General features: G+C 41.4%; 1 protein-coding gene across 1 annotated transcript in view; it reads left to right on the top strand.

Moving 5' to 3' along the window:
* MGC115323 (uncharacterized protein) overlaps positions 1–14,138 on the top strand; it is a 14,732-nt gene extending 594 nt beyond the window's left edge. Inside the window, 4 exon segments of the mRNA NM_001096542.1 lie at positions 8,245–8,367; positions 8,479–8,625; positions 9,926–10,066; positions 12,256–14,138. Coding sequence (NP_001090011.1) covers positions 8,245–8,367; positions 8,479–8,625; positions 9,926–10,066; positions 12,256–12,449 — 605 coding nt within the window. The 3' untranslated portion in view covers positions 12,450–14,138.
* Positions 14,139–15,240: the final 1,102 nt, after the last annotated feature.

Here is a 15,240-nt window from a genome sequence, read left to right as displayed (position 1 = left end):
CAGACCCACGGGACCGGTAAGGATCCATTACAGCAAACTGCACAGCAAATGCATTTAAAATCAATATCATAGTTCATTAAAGCGGTTTACTTTTGGTATGTTATAGAATTACTAATTCTAAGCAACTTTTCAATTAGCCTTCATTTTTTATTTTTTATACTTTTGGAATTATTTGCCTTCTTTTGACTCTTCCCAGCTTTCCAATGGGGGTCACTGACCCCATCTAAAAAAAAAAACAGATGCTCTGTAAGGCTACAAATGTATTGTCAGTGCTACTTTTTATTACTCATCTTTCTATTCATAATCCTGTCTCTTATTCAAATCAATGCATGGTTGCTAGGGGAATTTCGACCCTAGCAATGGGATTGCTGAAATTGCAAAGGGGAGCTGAATGAAAAAAAAACCAAATATTAAAAAATTATCGAATTCGATACATCATGCTAAATGTTAATTCAAATGTTAATTCAATGGGACTTTATAAACACTAGGCTACTTTGCACCTAGGCTGTAATCCATAGCAAGCAACCAATCAGAGATGAGCTATTTTTCAGCCAGCTGCAGGTTGAACAGTGAAAGCAGTCATCTGATCGGTTACCTCTAAGTGCTGAAGGGAGACTGATCAGTTAGAGCTGACTCGTCAATCTTAGACACTGTCCATTAACTCCTGCTGTCATGAAGGCACCCATAAATAGTAAATATGCATAAAATTGATAAACGCTAAGCTGACAATGCATTTTCCAATTAAAATACATATAAATAGATTAAAATTTATGTGGTTAAATAAAAATAACACATTCAGTCTATGGCAAATGTTATTATGATATCTTATCATATTGCTTCATGTTTATTAAATACCTTTTATTTTGTAGGGCTCAGGGCTGTAGCATTGGCAGAACACCCCTCTGAGTTTGCCTATAGACTATACCGACTGTCTGGAAATGGGTGTGGTCTGGGCAGATCTGGGTGTGGTCTGGGCAGATCTGGGTGTGGTCTGGGCGGATCTGGGTGTGGTCTGGGCGATACAGGCATGTATCCATAAAATTGTAAATATGAATGTGAAATATGAATCAGGAAATGCAGGAAATTTTAATTCTTTCCTGTTGTTATATTTAATCAAGTTCTAAACAAATTACATTTTATTTGTTGAGGATGAAGGTAAAGTGATACTGCCAATTCCAAGGCTACATTTTAAGAAACCTCATTTATTATCTGTGTAAGAATAAGGGTTGCCCTTTTCCCTATGAGTAAGTCCGGGAAGGGGGCATGATGTGACTGGGGCGAGCCGATGACAGGAAGAGGTGAGCCAATGGCGTATTGGGGTGGACCGATGACACTAGGGGTGGGACTATAATGGAGCGGTTGGCAATTGGCTGATTGCCACATCAATCTCAGGGGATCCTTCCTTGTTTTCCAAATTAGGAAAACCGGGCAGGGAGTTTTGACCTGGACAGCCCTTCAAAAAACCAGGCTATCTGGGTCAAAGTCAGACAGGTGGCAACCCTAGTAAGAGTCCCATCCTCTTATTAATACTTTCAATTTATCATAAACCAACTTTTAATTGCAATAGCTTTGTGTTTGCTACTTGTCTTCATTTGGCTCTTAAATAATGTGGTCAGGGACTCAGAGGTCATTAATTCAAAATCCTTCATCTTTAAGTCCAAAAATACTGGGGATTCCCAGCTGCCTAATAGTGTGGCTACAGCAATGATTCCTCCTGTTTCTATATCTCTGTAACCTTGTTATGAGCTAAGGGGGCCCAGTCTGAAGGTCAGTTAAGGGGAGATTTGGGGTGAGTGTTTATTTGTGCCCTGGGTACCCCTGGAACTATAGCAGGGTGACTGTTACCCCAATGTTTCTATATATCTGTAACCTTGTTATGAGCTAAGGGGCCCAGTCTGAAGGTCAGTTAGGGGGAGATTTGGGGTGAGTGTTTATTTGTGCCCTGGGTACCCCTGGAACTATAGCAGGGTGACTGTTACCCCAAGGTTTCTATACTGTATATCTGTAACCTTGTTATGAGCTAAGGGGGCCCAGTCTGAAGGTCAGTTAGAGGGAGATTTGGGGTGAGTGCTTATTTGTACCCTGGGTACCCCTGGAACTATAGCAGGGTGACACCCCAATGTTTCTATATATCTGTAACCTTGTTATGAGCTAAGGGGGCCCAGCCTGAGAGATTTGGGGTGAGTGTTTATTTGTACCCTGGGTACCCCTGGAACTATAGCAGGATGACACCCCAATGTTTCTATATATCTGTAACCTTGTTATGAGCTAAGGGGGCCCAGCCTGATGATCAGTCAGGGGGAGATTTGGGGTAAGTGCTTAAAGGGGTGGTTCACCTTCAAACAACTAGTTGTTTTAAGATAGATCACCAGAAATAATGACTTTTTCCAATGACTTTCTATTTTCTATGTGTGACCGTTATTCTAATATTGAAGTGTCAAGTGTCTTTTTTTCCACCTTCTGAAGCAGCCCTGGAAAGGGGGGGTCAACGACCCTGTAAATGTTCTAAATTGATACATTTAGCTGATACATTTCTTATTTTTGTCCCTGCTGAGCAGAATCTCTGGGTTTCATTACAGGCAGCTGTTAGACTTGATACAATAGTTACTAATACTCCAGAGATGCTGCTGAGAAATGGATCAACTGAATGTTGTAAAATTGTAACAGTTCAGAATCTGCACCTGAATTACTGAGCTGCCAGACTCAAACACCAGAGACACGAACATTCAGCTTTAAACTTAGATTTTGGAAAAACAGTAATAATTAATAAAGGAAAGTGATTGAAAAAAGTCTTTATTTCAGGGGAACAATCTAAAAAAAGAATTGAAAAAAGTGTTTGGAAGGTGAGCATCCCCTTTAATTGCTACTATTGGAATGGCATTAGAAATACAACACGATTAGGGATGGACTTTAAATTACCATGTGACCACCATTACATTCAGTTAATGCAGCAATAAAAGCACTATCCGTCCATTTAGCTTCCAATACATTGAACCTTCCAGGCTGAGTGCAATCATGTAAAATGCTTCAGTCAGCAATTCTAGAATCATAAAGGAATATTGTAAGAGGCGTAATTGGCTTTTATATGAAATATGTCTTACTATCAAGAGTCTCGTTTTTAATAATGCAGTGGAGGCTGAGAGAGACTTGGCCTATGTATCTGTGATGTTCCAGCTGTTACCCATTATGGATGGAGCTATCAGGAACAGGATCATAAGAAATAGCTTATTAATTAGCAACAAACCTCTTTCATATTAAATGGCATGGGATTTAGATTGTTGTCACCACTATATTGGGTTGTGGTTTTAAACTACAGAAGCTCAGAAACTGTTCCACCAAGTGTAGACCGGGCATCAAACCCTGAAACGGTGTTAGTAACTAAATGTTACTGGGCCCCACAGCAGGTTCATTTTAGGGCCCTCGACATAACCAGAGATTGTCCTTTTTTTACCAATATATGTTAAAATTGTTATTTAGGGCCTCATTGGGGCCCCAATACCTCCTGGGCCCCCTGCAGCTGCAGGGTCTGCTTCCTCTGTAGTTACGCCCCAGGTGTTGGCTTCAGAATTTAAAAATAGACTCAAAGCTAGTGATGGGCAAATTTATTCGCCAGGCGCGAATTTGCAGCGAATTTGCGCGTTCTGCGTGATTTTCAGATGGCGAATAAATTCGCAAAACGGCCCCGAAAATTCGCTGGTGAAAATTCGCCAGCGTAAAAAAAAATGGACACCGGCGTCCGTTTTATGGATGCTGGCGCATTTTTGCCCAAAAAAACGGACGCCAGCGTTAAAAAAACGGACGTCGGCGTCAAAAACAAACGCCGGGATCAAAAATGAGACGCAGATGCCGTTTTGCAAATTTTTCGCTGTGTTGCAAATTTTTCGCCATTTTGCGCAAATTCGCCCATCACTACTTAAAGACTGATTGATACAGATATACTATGTAGGGATGCACCAAAATCCAGGATTCGGTTGGGGATTCGGCCGAATCCTTCTGCCCAGCCGAACCAAATCCGAATCCTAATTTGCATAGGCAAATTAGGGGAGGAGAGGGAAACTGTGTGACTTTTTGTCAGGAATCAAGGAAGTAAAAAATGTTTTCCCCTTCCCACCCCTAATTTGCATATGCAAATTAGGGGTCGGATTCAGTTCGGTATTCGGCCAAATCTTTTGTGAAGGATTCGGGGGTTCGGCCGAATCCAAAGAAGTAGATTCGGTACATCCCTAATAATATGTGTTTAGTCTTAATGGGCTGAGATGGCAGAGTTGCTTCTTTTTGACCATCACAAGAAATATACCCCCAACATTGACCAAAATGATATGAAAATAAACCTAAATTCCTAAGAAACATTGAACTTTCTCCCCAATTTGAATTACCCGTAAAGAGTTTTTGGTTTAGTTTGTGTATCCCTTTAAGTAAAATGAAGAGATGGCTGCAGTGCTTATGCATTATGTAATTCCATGGACACCAATCAGAATTTACATTTATTACAGAGACAATGGGCTGTCATAATGGTATAATAGACAAGGGCAGCCATTGATGATCTCACTGTTATTTTCTCTTTCTCTCCTGGAGTATTAGTTGAACAATGAGAATGAAAATCAAAGAACTATTGTTTAAAGATATCGACCAATTAGACATTTAAAGAAAGGCCCTACCACAATGGCGATACTAGATGGCAGGACTATAAGATGAAAGGGCAAACTGTCCCTCTGCTAAAAGTACAAATTAAAAATGATCTTGAAGCTGCAGCCTTTAAGCTCCAGAGCTGTCTTCATGGGGTCAATTGCTACATTAAAGGAATAGTTCGAAACAGTAGGCGGTACTACAGCATTTTAGTTTTATGTCGTTTCAAGTAAGGCAAGATGGGGGTCAGGGTCAATAATAAATATATACATGCTTTAAAGGAGAACAGCTTAACTAAAGAGTAGCTAGAAATGTTGTACATGATGTTTTGTGCTTCTGTACCAGCCCAAGGCAACCCCAGCCCTTTAGCAGTAAAGATCTGTGTCTCCAAAGATGCCCCAGTAGCTCCCCATCTTCTTTTCTGCTGATTCACTGCACATGCTCTGTGCTGCTGTCACTTACTGAGCTTAGGGACCCACTCACAATATACAGTACACATAGAATAGAAATGTCACAATATAAGGCTGATTAGTAATTAATACACATAATTACTACATGGCAGCACAGAAACCAGTGCAATTATCATCAGAATTTAATAATCAGCAAACCTGTAGCATCAGCTTATATTACAGCCAGGGAAGCTCATTTTCTGCTGGATAATTAGTGACGAGCCCTAAGCTTAGCTTCTCAACAGCCAATCAGAGCCCACTGAGCATGTGAGTGTCACAGACACTTTCCAAGATGGTGACCCCCTGTGACAAGTTTGAAGTCCTGGATCATTGCTGCTATTGACAAGCTCAAGCTTTAGCCTGGTGCAATAATATGTTCTGGTTCTCTATTATTGTGTACAGACATGCTGGCAGTGCTGTAACTAGACATCAATAGGCCACGTGTGTGAATTATACAATTGGGTAAACTATAATGAGGGCAACTTGGACTCTAGAAAGCAGAATCTGTTAAAATTCAAATTGGAGAGATGCTAATTTAAAACAACAAGAAATTGAGAATTGAAACTTTCGCAGACTATCACTGTCTTCATTATTCTAAACATCAATTCATTAACTCTTGGTTAACTTTCCCAGGCCCAATTACCCTCACACTTGCTTTATTCTCAGCAACCTTGTCCTCTGGACCTTCAGTATGAGGCTTCCTGGCTAGTGATGGGCGAATTTGTGCCGAAAAATTAGCGAATTTCCAGCGAAATTCGGGAAACAGCGAACAGTTTTCAAATTTCCTGCGAAATTCGTGAAACGGCGAAAAATTCAAGAAATTCGGCGTTTTTGACGCCGGCGTCAAACATTTTTTTGAGGCCGGCAAATTTTCGCCAGTGAATTTATTCATCGCGCAAATTTGCTGTGAATTTGCGCCTGGCGAATAAATTCGCCCATCACTATTCCCCGCTTCACTGTCAGTATTTAATATAGCCAGGCCAGAAAGTCTTTGGTGTGACACAACGCCTTTAATAAGCTTAGGAATTGATCTTTCTGCTGATGCCGCTGTAACTGGCAACGAGAGAAAGAGCAACAATACTGTCCTCACATCCAAAAGGGGAGAAGAAAAAACAGCTTTGTCAATAATGAATGAGAGAGCCAAGTCCTTCACTGTGGAGCACTTGCGGATTTCAACCCGATGTGCACTTCAGCTTCATAAACTCAGCAACCGTCTTGGGAAATATCTTTTTGATCATATGATAATTGTGTCACAGCTGAAAACCGTTAGATAATTAGATTAAAATGATTAGTTACAAACCCCTCCCTTTCATGATTAAAACAATAAGGGAAAAGTATGTTCAGCCCAAGTCCTATTCATTGCACTCATGTCGAACAAGTAGGTGTACTGTCCCTTTAAGTATATGTAGGATATTTCTAATTTTCCTAGAATCTGAGGCTGAACACCATTATAAACATAATTCATTGTAGGAGCACCATTGTAACCAGAGAAACTGGTTATTTCTATTTACAAGTAATTCAATGACTGAATGAATGTCTAAATTACTGCTATCTCCAAGTTCTTCTCAGAAGCCATTCAGACATGTCATCTCACTTGTGCTTGTTGAGTGTCTCCCTGATTTTAGCATCTTGCACACAGTCACCTGCAGCACCCACTCTCATTAATTTGCTCCCAAAACCGTACTTACCTGCTCCATTGAAATGCATAGAATTGTCACCTAAAGTCCTTGATATCATCCAATTCAGTGGAGAAGGGACCACGGCATGGGGTCAGGTTTGGGTAGAACATAGAGCATTTATCTGCATTTTGTGACCTGTTTTTGTGATTTTCTCATCATTTGTTCAGAGAAACATCTGTGATCTTGGTCATGGTCTCCTAGGAATGGTCCTGCAGGCCAGAGGGACCATGGGCAAGAATGCATTCTCCAATATGACAGGCCTGGAAGATACACAGAGGGCTTAATTGAAGCGATAAGTAATAAATACTATAAAAGTTCTTAGGTGTGGGGTCAGTGACCTTCATTTGAAAGCTGGAAAGTGGCAGAAGTGGTTCAAAGACATGAAAGTCAACAACTCAACATCTACTCATGAGTTTACATGCATTGACCACTTTATAATTATACTGTTTCTTAATTGGATGGTGGTTCCCACGACAACTTCCCTGTCCCATGCTTTAGGCAAAGGCCCCCCCCATCCCCTCAAAGTGTGTACTATACAGAATTAAAGACACAGAGACATATATGGTGGCAAAATCTGTGGAGGTCACGGTTTTATTTAACAATTTAGGCAAAAAAGGACTAGGTAAACCCTGACCCCAGCTGCGGCTCCTACTATCAAATGTGGACTCACTTTCCATACCATAAAACCGCGGAGCAGGGATCATAGGGCAAAGCGCCCTGCATAACTGAACCGTAGCCCATCCCCTGCTCCCAACATTGTGCGTAAATGGAGCTAACCCGGCCTCTTGCATAACTCAGACAAGACCATACAGTCAAAGTCTGATACACACCAGTGACTCAACAAGGGTAGGCCTGCACTGTAACCGTCTTTTTGTTCATGGAGCCGCACTGATGCTGTATCACATCGACAACCCAAGAGCTGCAGCTGTACCAGGTAAGTACTGTTGACCAACACAAATAATGTTACCCCAGAGGAATGCAAAAACTCTAGTGCTTTGAAGCCAATTAGCACTATGAGGAGAATTCCTTCCTGACCCCTTCATGGTGATCGGTCATAAAGAACCCAGGAGCACCTTCATTTGGATCCTTCTTCACCTAGGAAGGGAGGGGGGGAACAAAAAACAACAGTAAGTCTGTCTGCAAAACCAGCCATCCAGGTACTATGACCTGGGGAAAGGGAGGGGGGCCTGCCTAACCTCATCTCAGCCCTAAACTGGTTTCATTCCCACTAATGTTGACGCAACTTGGGCAGAGGGAGGAGTCCATTGTATGGCAGAGGGTGCATGGACCTCATTCTCATAGTTTTATCTACTAAAGACAAGGTTGGTCTAATGCAGTGGTTTGCAAAGAATGAGATGACTTAACCAGTGATCTATTCCTTCTCAATTCCCCAAGGTACCTATCTCTCTCTCTGTCATTGGCTGCCTTTGCCTAGCTCCTGTACCTGGGAATAATAACTCTGAAACTGTATTTCTCTTTTTATCTTTCAGGTTATTCTCTGTCCTGTGTTCACTGCAAAGTGGAAGGGGAAAACTTCTGTCAAGGGCTAGAAAAGCAATGTCCCAAGTCGGGAGATTTTGTGTGCGCATCTACTAGCACGGTCACCATAATCGGTATTATGTCGTCTGGGGGGTTGAAAGGACCAATCAGCATGCCCCATAAAAAGTCAGTGTAGGGTATATATAATACTGTATTAAAGAGCTGTGTCTTTGCTTTATCCCCAGAGGGAGTAGCCAGTAAATCATTCAGCCGGTCATGTGAGAGACGCACCAGCTGTGGGATATCAGGAAGCATCGGTTACCTAAGGGGCAAAATCAAAACCGCCACAACATGCTGCTTCAACGATGGCTGCTCTCCCTCCACTCCCGCGTGTAAGTAGCACCACTTATATTACACTCCTTTCTATTGTAAGGTTTGTACTGTAGGCAGCCATAGCTCCCTGTTTACAATATACTTAGATTTAGGTTGAAGGAAATTGCATCCCCCCCCTCCGAGTACAGTCCTCAATGATGGGCCCAAAAGGTGCCTGGATAGTGGGTGGGTTTCACAGATCAGGGAATGTCTTCGTGATAAGTGGGTCAGAAATTTTCCAGCCTATGTCTGACTTTTACCTGTCACCTCTCAAGCCCAACCAATCGTGAAAGTTCTCCAATATAATTGCAGAATGGAGAACACAATCCCCTTTAAGTTGCTTTGATGAAGACTTGATAAAGGGCCCAGGGTAGCCCGAAATGTTATCCTTATCTTGTATGCACATGGGCTAAATCAACACAATAGAAAAGTTCTCCAATTATATCACCAGTCGCAAAGTTTGGTGTAATGACATCACCAGAGGGAAGTTTGGTGCAATGACATCACCAGAGGGAAGTTTGCTGCAATGACATCATCAACAGGGAAAGGCTCTGGTTGCAGATGTCTCTCACCCCAAACCTTTGGTTTCAGGCTGAACCTATCAAGACTAGTATATCTGAGAGTAACTGGGTGTGGCCCAGACAAATTAGGGGTGTGGTCTAAATAGGAAACTGATATGAATTATTGATAGTTCAGTATTTATGATCTGGTGACATGATCTGGAGGAAATAGGTCTCACATACAATATAACAAATTATATGAATGCGTGTGTTTGAAGTGCTAATGGAGCTCAGTACCTAAACATTGCACTTTGCACCTCATTCACAATAGCCTGAGGATCAAATCACTTTTCCCAACCAGAAGCCACTTGCACGTCTATTGAATGGAAAGCTGCACTGCACTATTACATTGCCATTAGGCAATAAAGGCATAAAGCCTGATGGCCATGGCATTAAGGAGAACATTTCCTATTCAATCGAATGGGAAGTGTCTGGTGGTGGAGAAGAACATGGTAGTGGAGTGCAGATAGAGGTATGGAGCAGGCTGGATGTCCCGGAGGTCAGGGCCAATCTGCTTATTCAAGAGCAACACATACCTCTTATTTCCTTCAGCTCCTCTAGCCTTCGCCCCCCAAAGGACCCACTTTTTTGGGTGTGTTAAGTTGAGGGTGTAGTCCCATAAACCACATTCATGGCCTGCGATCATCAATATTTTACTGTTTGCCCAAGGTCTTTAGCATAGAACATTCTGTAGAAGCATGTAGTGAAATCTGTAAGAGAACTGTCAAGAAGAAATGAAAAGTGTTTTTGTGACCTAAAGTGCCCTTGGAGAACATGCAGAGGGTGGGACTGACATGTCGAAGCTGCACTTCCCTGGACTCCAAGTGGTGCTACACCGAAGACACCATAGATTGTACTGGAGAGGAGAGGAAGTGTATTCTTCAAACCACCACCATATCAGGTATTGACTGGTCAGCTTCCATATCTGATGGACCTGGGGCTGTTACAGTGCATGGAGCAATGGATGCTGGGTTGGGTTATAGTCAGTGTTGAGGTTCAGAGGTCAGAATCTAGAAACCAGTATAAATTAAGGGTGAGAAAAACTGGCAGTTGCTTTTAAAATTTCAGGGCTTGGCTGGATAGTAGTCTTCCTGAAAACATCAAGATATATCTTTTCTGCCTTCTTGAGGTCCGATCTAAACATAACATATTCTCCTCTAATGTATCGTAGTATACCTAGGGTGTAAAGGATTGATAAGAATGGTAAAAAAGATTATTTCAGTGTCTGAAGCCTTTGCAGCAGTGTCATTTTCCAAGGATTTGATCAGGCAGTTTTTTTTACTGTATGCTCCACCTAGTGGCAGAATGTATTATTTATTATAAATGTTCCTATGGGATGAGTTAAATATACCAATGGAAATATAACCATAGACCGTTATTAAGACAAATATTTTGTGAAAATAAGAGAAGTGATAAAGTTATGACATGTCTGCCATGGATTGATGAAAGTAGGGGGAGAGTTTAATTAAGAGAATTGGCTAAATGCTGGGAGAGTTGGGGAAATATTATGTAGGTAGATATTTGGCACTAGAAGCAGTTGGGTTGTCAGTGTAGAGATATTAGTTCTGTTCAGGCACAGAAGGGGCAGGAGTATGTAGTTAGCTGTACCACTGTGGTGGGTTATAGGAGAAGTAAACCCTAAAAATGAATATGGCTAAAAATGCCATATTTTATATAGTGAACTTATTGCACGAGGCTAAAGTTTCAGCTTGTCAATAGCAGCAATGATCCAGGACTTCAAACTTGTCACAGGGGGTCACCATCTTGGAAAGTGTCTGTGACACTCACATGCTCAGTGGGCTCTGATTGGCTGTTGAGAAGCTAAGCTTAGGGCTCGTCACTAATTATCCAGCAGAAAATGACCTTCCCTGGCTGTAATATAAGCTGATGCTACAGGTTTGCTGATTATTCAATTCTGATGCTAATTGCACTGGTTTCTGTGCTGCCATGTAGTAATTATGTGTATTAATTACTAATCAGCCTTATATTGTGACATTTCTATTCTATGTGTACTGTATATTGTGAGTGGGTCCCTAAGCTCAGTAAGTGACAGCAGCACAGAGCATGTGCAGTGAATCAGCAGAAAAGAAGATGAGGAGCTACTGGGGCATCTTTGGAGACACAGATCTTTACTGCTGAAGGGCTGTGGTTGCCTTGGGCTGGTACAGAAGCCCAAAACATTATGTACAACATTTCTAGCTACTTCTTTAGTTAAGCTTTAGTTCTCCTTTAAAGGGGTGGTTCACCTTTAAGTTAACTTTTAGTATCTTATAGACTGGCTAATGCTAAGCAACTTTTGCCAATTGGTCTGTTTTATAGTTTTTTTAAATGGTTTTTAAAAAAATACTTTTAAGTATTCCCCTTCTTGTCACTGACCCCATCTAAAAAAAAAATTCTCTGTAAGGCTTTTTATTGTTATTGCTACTTGGTATTCCTCATCTTCTTATTCAGGACTTTCTCCTATTCATATTCCAGTCTCTTATTCAAATCAATTCATGGTTGCTAGTAGTTATCGGCGAATTTCTGCATTTCGCCGCCGGTGAATAAATTGACGAATTTTCTGCGGAAATTCGCAGTTTAGACACTGGAGATGATTAACGGACGCCCATTGACTTTAATGGGTGCTGGCATCAACTTTGATTCTGGCGCCCATTTTGACGCCGACGAATTGTCGTTGGCGTCAAAATCTGAGTTTCACGATTTTTTCGCCCGTTTTGCGAATTTCGCTGGAAATTTGCAAAATTCGGGGCGAAGTGAAAAGGGACAAATTTGCCCCTCAACCAGATGGCTGAAACTGCAAACTGGAGAGCTGCTGAATAAAAAGCTAAATAACTCAAAACCCCCAAATAATAAAAAATGAAAACCAATTGCAAATTGTCTCAGAATATCCCTCTCTACATCATAGTGAAAGTTAACCCAAAAGTGAACAACCCCTTTAAATCTTCCAGGAAGGGAGGAGCTTTGAGATTAACCCTATGAGGGAAAGGAGTGCCTGTTGGGCTGGTTGGTGTACTATATCATGTAACTGCGCGTATAAAGAAGATTGATTTAGATCCCTATGAATAATCCCATCATTTCTTCCCTCTTCAGGATCCAAGACCGGCCTGAGAACAGTACGAGGCTGCGCCACCAATGATCTCTGTGCTTTGGGCAGTCACTACAACGACTATGGGGAGATAAAGGAGTGGACGGAAGTCACCTGCACCAATGGCACAACTGCTCTGCAGCAGAACCTTCTCCTCCTCCTGGCACTGGCTGCTCTGCTCTCCATTAAACTAATGTAACTGCCTCTGCCAATGTCTCTGCCAATGTCTCCCCACACTCTAAGTGCCCCAAATTCCAGTAACACTCGGCTTCCCAGCAGCAGAGTTGCTCGTATATGGACTGTTGCTTCTCAAGCAATTGCCTGCATGGATTCCTGCATCTTCACGTGCTGCATGGAACAAGCTCCCCGACACCTTCAGCTTCTCACTATCACTTGGACTTGCCATGGCTGTGAATGTATGAGCAGTGAAAGGGTTGAAAGGCTGGATCCTGGGGTACACGTATAATTGGACTTACCTCCCTCCAAACTGAATGCAGCACTGCCAGGACAAAGTAAAAATATAAAGCAAAAAAATAGACACTTTTATTTACTGTGTTAATGTGATTTTGTCAGTTTAGTTCTGCCAATTCAGACACAGCTAAAAAGCAATGCCAATCCATCTTGTTATTTTTTAAAGGGACACTATAGCCTAATATTTATTCTGATGAGCAAACTTAGGGACTGTTCCTGCTGAATTGTGCTTAGTACAGAGGAATACCTATGCTGCCATAGTTTTATGGGATCTCTCTGTACAGACTATGAGCAAACTTAGGGGACTGTTCCTGCTGAATTGTGCTTAGTACAGGGGAATACCTATGCTGCCATAGTTTTATGGGATCTCTCTGTACAGACTATGAGCAAACTTAGGGGCTGTTCCTGCTGAATTGTGCTTAGTACAGGGGAATACCTATGCTGTCATAGTTTTATGGGATCTCTCTGTACAGACTATGAGCAAACGTAATAGGTTGTTCCTGCTGAATAGTGATCGACGAATTTGTCCCGCTTCCGTTCGCAAATTTTGACGCCTGCGTCAATTCTGACAATTTTGACGCTGGCCTAAAGGCAATAGGCGTCCATATAATGTTGATGGGCGACGGTTTTTGATGCCGGAGAATTTTTGCGAATTTATTCGCCGCAGACGAAACACAGAAATTTGCCGCAAATTCACACCTGCCGAATTTATTCACCCATCACTACTGCTGAATTGTGCTAACTGTTGGATGGGGCCTACTGGGACTGCTGTCTCAGGGGCCCTCCTCCCCTTCCGCGCCCCCCCCCATGCTAATGCCTTTTTTTTGCGGAGACCGGGCAGGAAAGGGAGGTTGGGCGCAACTGATTAAATCAAGTATATTAAAATGAAGTATATGTAAATGAAGTTATAGTGGCCCTTTAATTGCTTGAAGTATGGTTTGTTTTCTGATTCGAACAATATCATGTCATTTATTCACTGCATTCTAGTAAAGTGAGCCAGTATGGCAGCTCACGCACTCTGAATATTCTGTGCATTCAGTTATCTGTACTAACAACAGGGCAGCTTCAGACTCTGCTAATACACAATGTATAATTATTTCATAAAGGGACGTGATTATTAATTGTCCATTTTAATTTTGCACCTGCCTTTTGACTCCGCCTCATCTGATTGGCTGCCCGTAACCGAGTCACTTGTAACAAAGGCGGCAGATGGGATGATGTTACTGGGGTACTGGGTACAGACTCTTATTGTTAGAAGCACTCGGTACAATTACGTATATAGATATTGTTGGCTGCTTTTCCCACAGCTGGTTTGCATTCATAGTTCTACTAATTCTGACTCTCACTGTTACTATAAAACCCAATGTTCAGATGATAAAACCGCCAGTATTCTCTAAATAAACTACCACTAAAAACAGCCCCTCTGGTTATTTCTGTGTGATTGGGCATTAATATGGGTATGATCTGTCATATACACTTATTTCTTATCAAAGGATAAAGAGAAATACACTATTTCTATAAATGCATTTTATTACAACAGCGCCACCTACAGGTAAGATAAGATTTCTTAGAGTTGAATCATTTCAAATAACTTTATCTGTTTACCCACTTTAAAGACAAGATAAAAGACACAACAAATGCAGACACACTATTTTAAACACTAAGAGGGTTATGTAATTAAAGGCACTAAGTTTGCCCAAGAGCAGTAACTAATAGCAACCAATCAGCAGGTAGAATTTACTGGTCATCTGTTCAAAAGCAAGCATCTTATTGGTTGCTATGGGTTACTGCTCCTGTGCAAAGTTAGTGCCTTTTATTACAGATGGGGGTAAGTCTGAAATGTTGTCTTCAATATTCTGTCCTATTAAATGACAAGTAAACGTTCAAAGAAAATTGATGTCAAATTGGTCTGGGTGCCTTTCTAAGCACTTTTGCAATTCACATTAATTGTTTATAATTTCCCGTTACCGAGCTATTTAGGTTTTTATTGACTTCCCATATCATGAATTTTGTAACAGCTGGTCAGTTCCTACAGTCGACTCTACTCTTGAAGGAGATGGGAAAGGGCATCTGAGGCTTCTGATCTCTTTCCTGAGCAGAGCAACATCAGAACACTTCTCTGTTTTCCTTCTGAAGGTGTATCTCTTTCACTGTACAGTTACAGGAACTGTCCAGCAGGTGGTGCTGTTGTTACATAATTCATTCTATTGCCAGTTACTAAAAACTTAAATAGCTGTGAAACTGAAACATATAAACAATTAATACAAATTGCAAGTGCTTAAAAAAACAGCCTGGCCGATTTTACATTCATTTATTGTTAAAGGGATTCAGTTAATAGTTCTGCTCCAGCAGAATTCTGCACTGAAACCTGTTTCAAAGAGCAAATCTGTCAAAAGAACAAACAGATTTTTTTATTTTTAATTTTTAAATCTGAAATAGGGCTAGACATATTGTCTGTTTCCCAGATGCCCCAGTCATGTGACTTGAGCTCTCTGATACACCTCAGGCTCTCTTTACTG

This window comes from Xenopus laevis, chromosome 7L, assembly GCF_017654675.1.
Source record: "Xenopus laevis strain J_2021 chromosome 7L, Xenopus_laevis_v10.1, whole genome shotgun sequence".
NCBI classification, from domain to species: Eukaryota; Metazoa; Chordata; class Amphibia; order Anura; family Pipidae; genus Xenopus; species Xenopus laevis.
The sequence above is the reverse complement of the archived record's forward strand: the minus strand, read 5'-3'. Positions and strand labels throughout refer to the sequence as shown.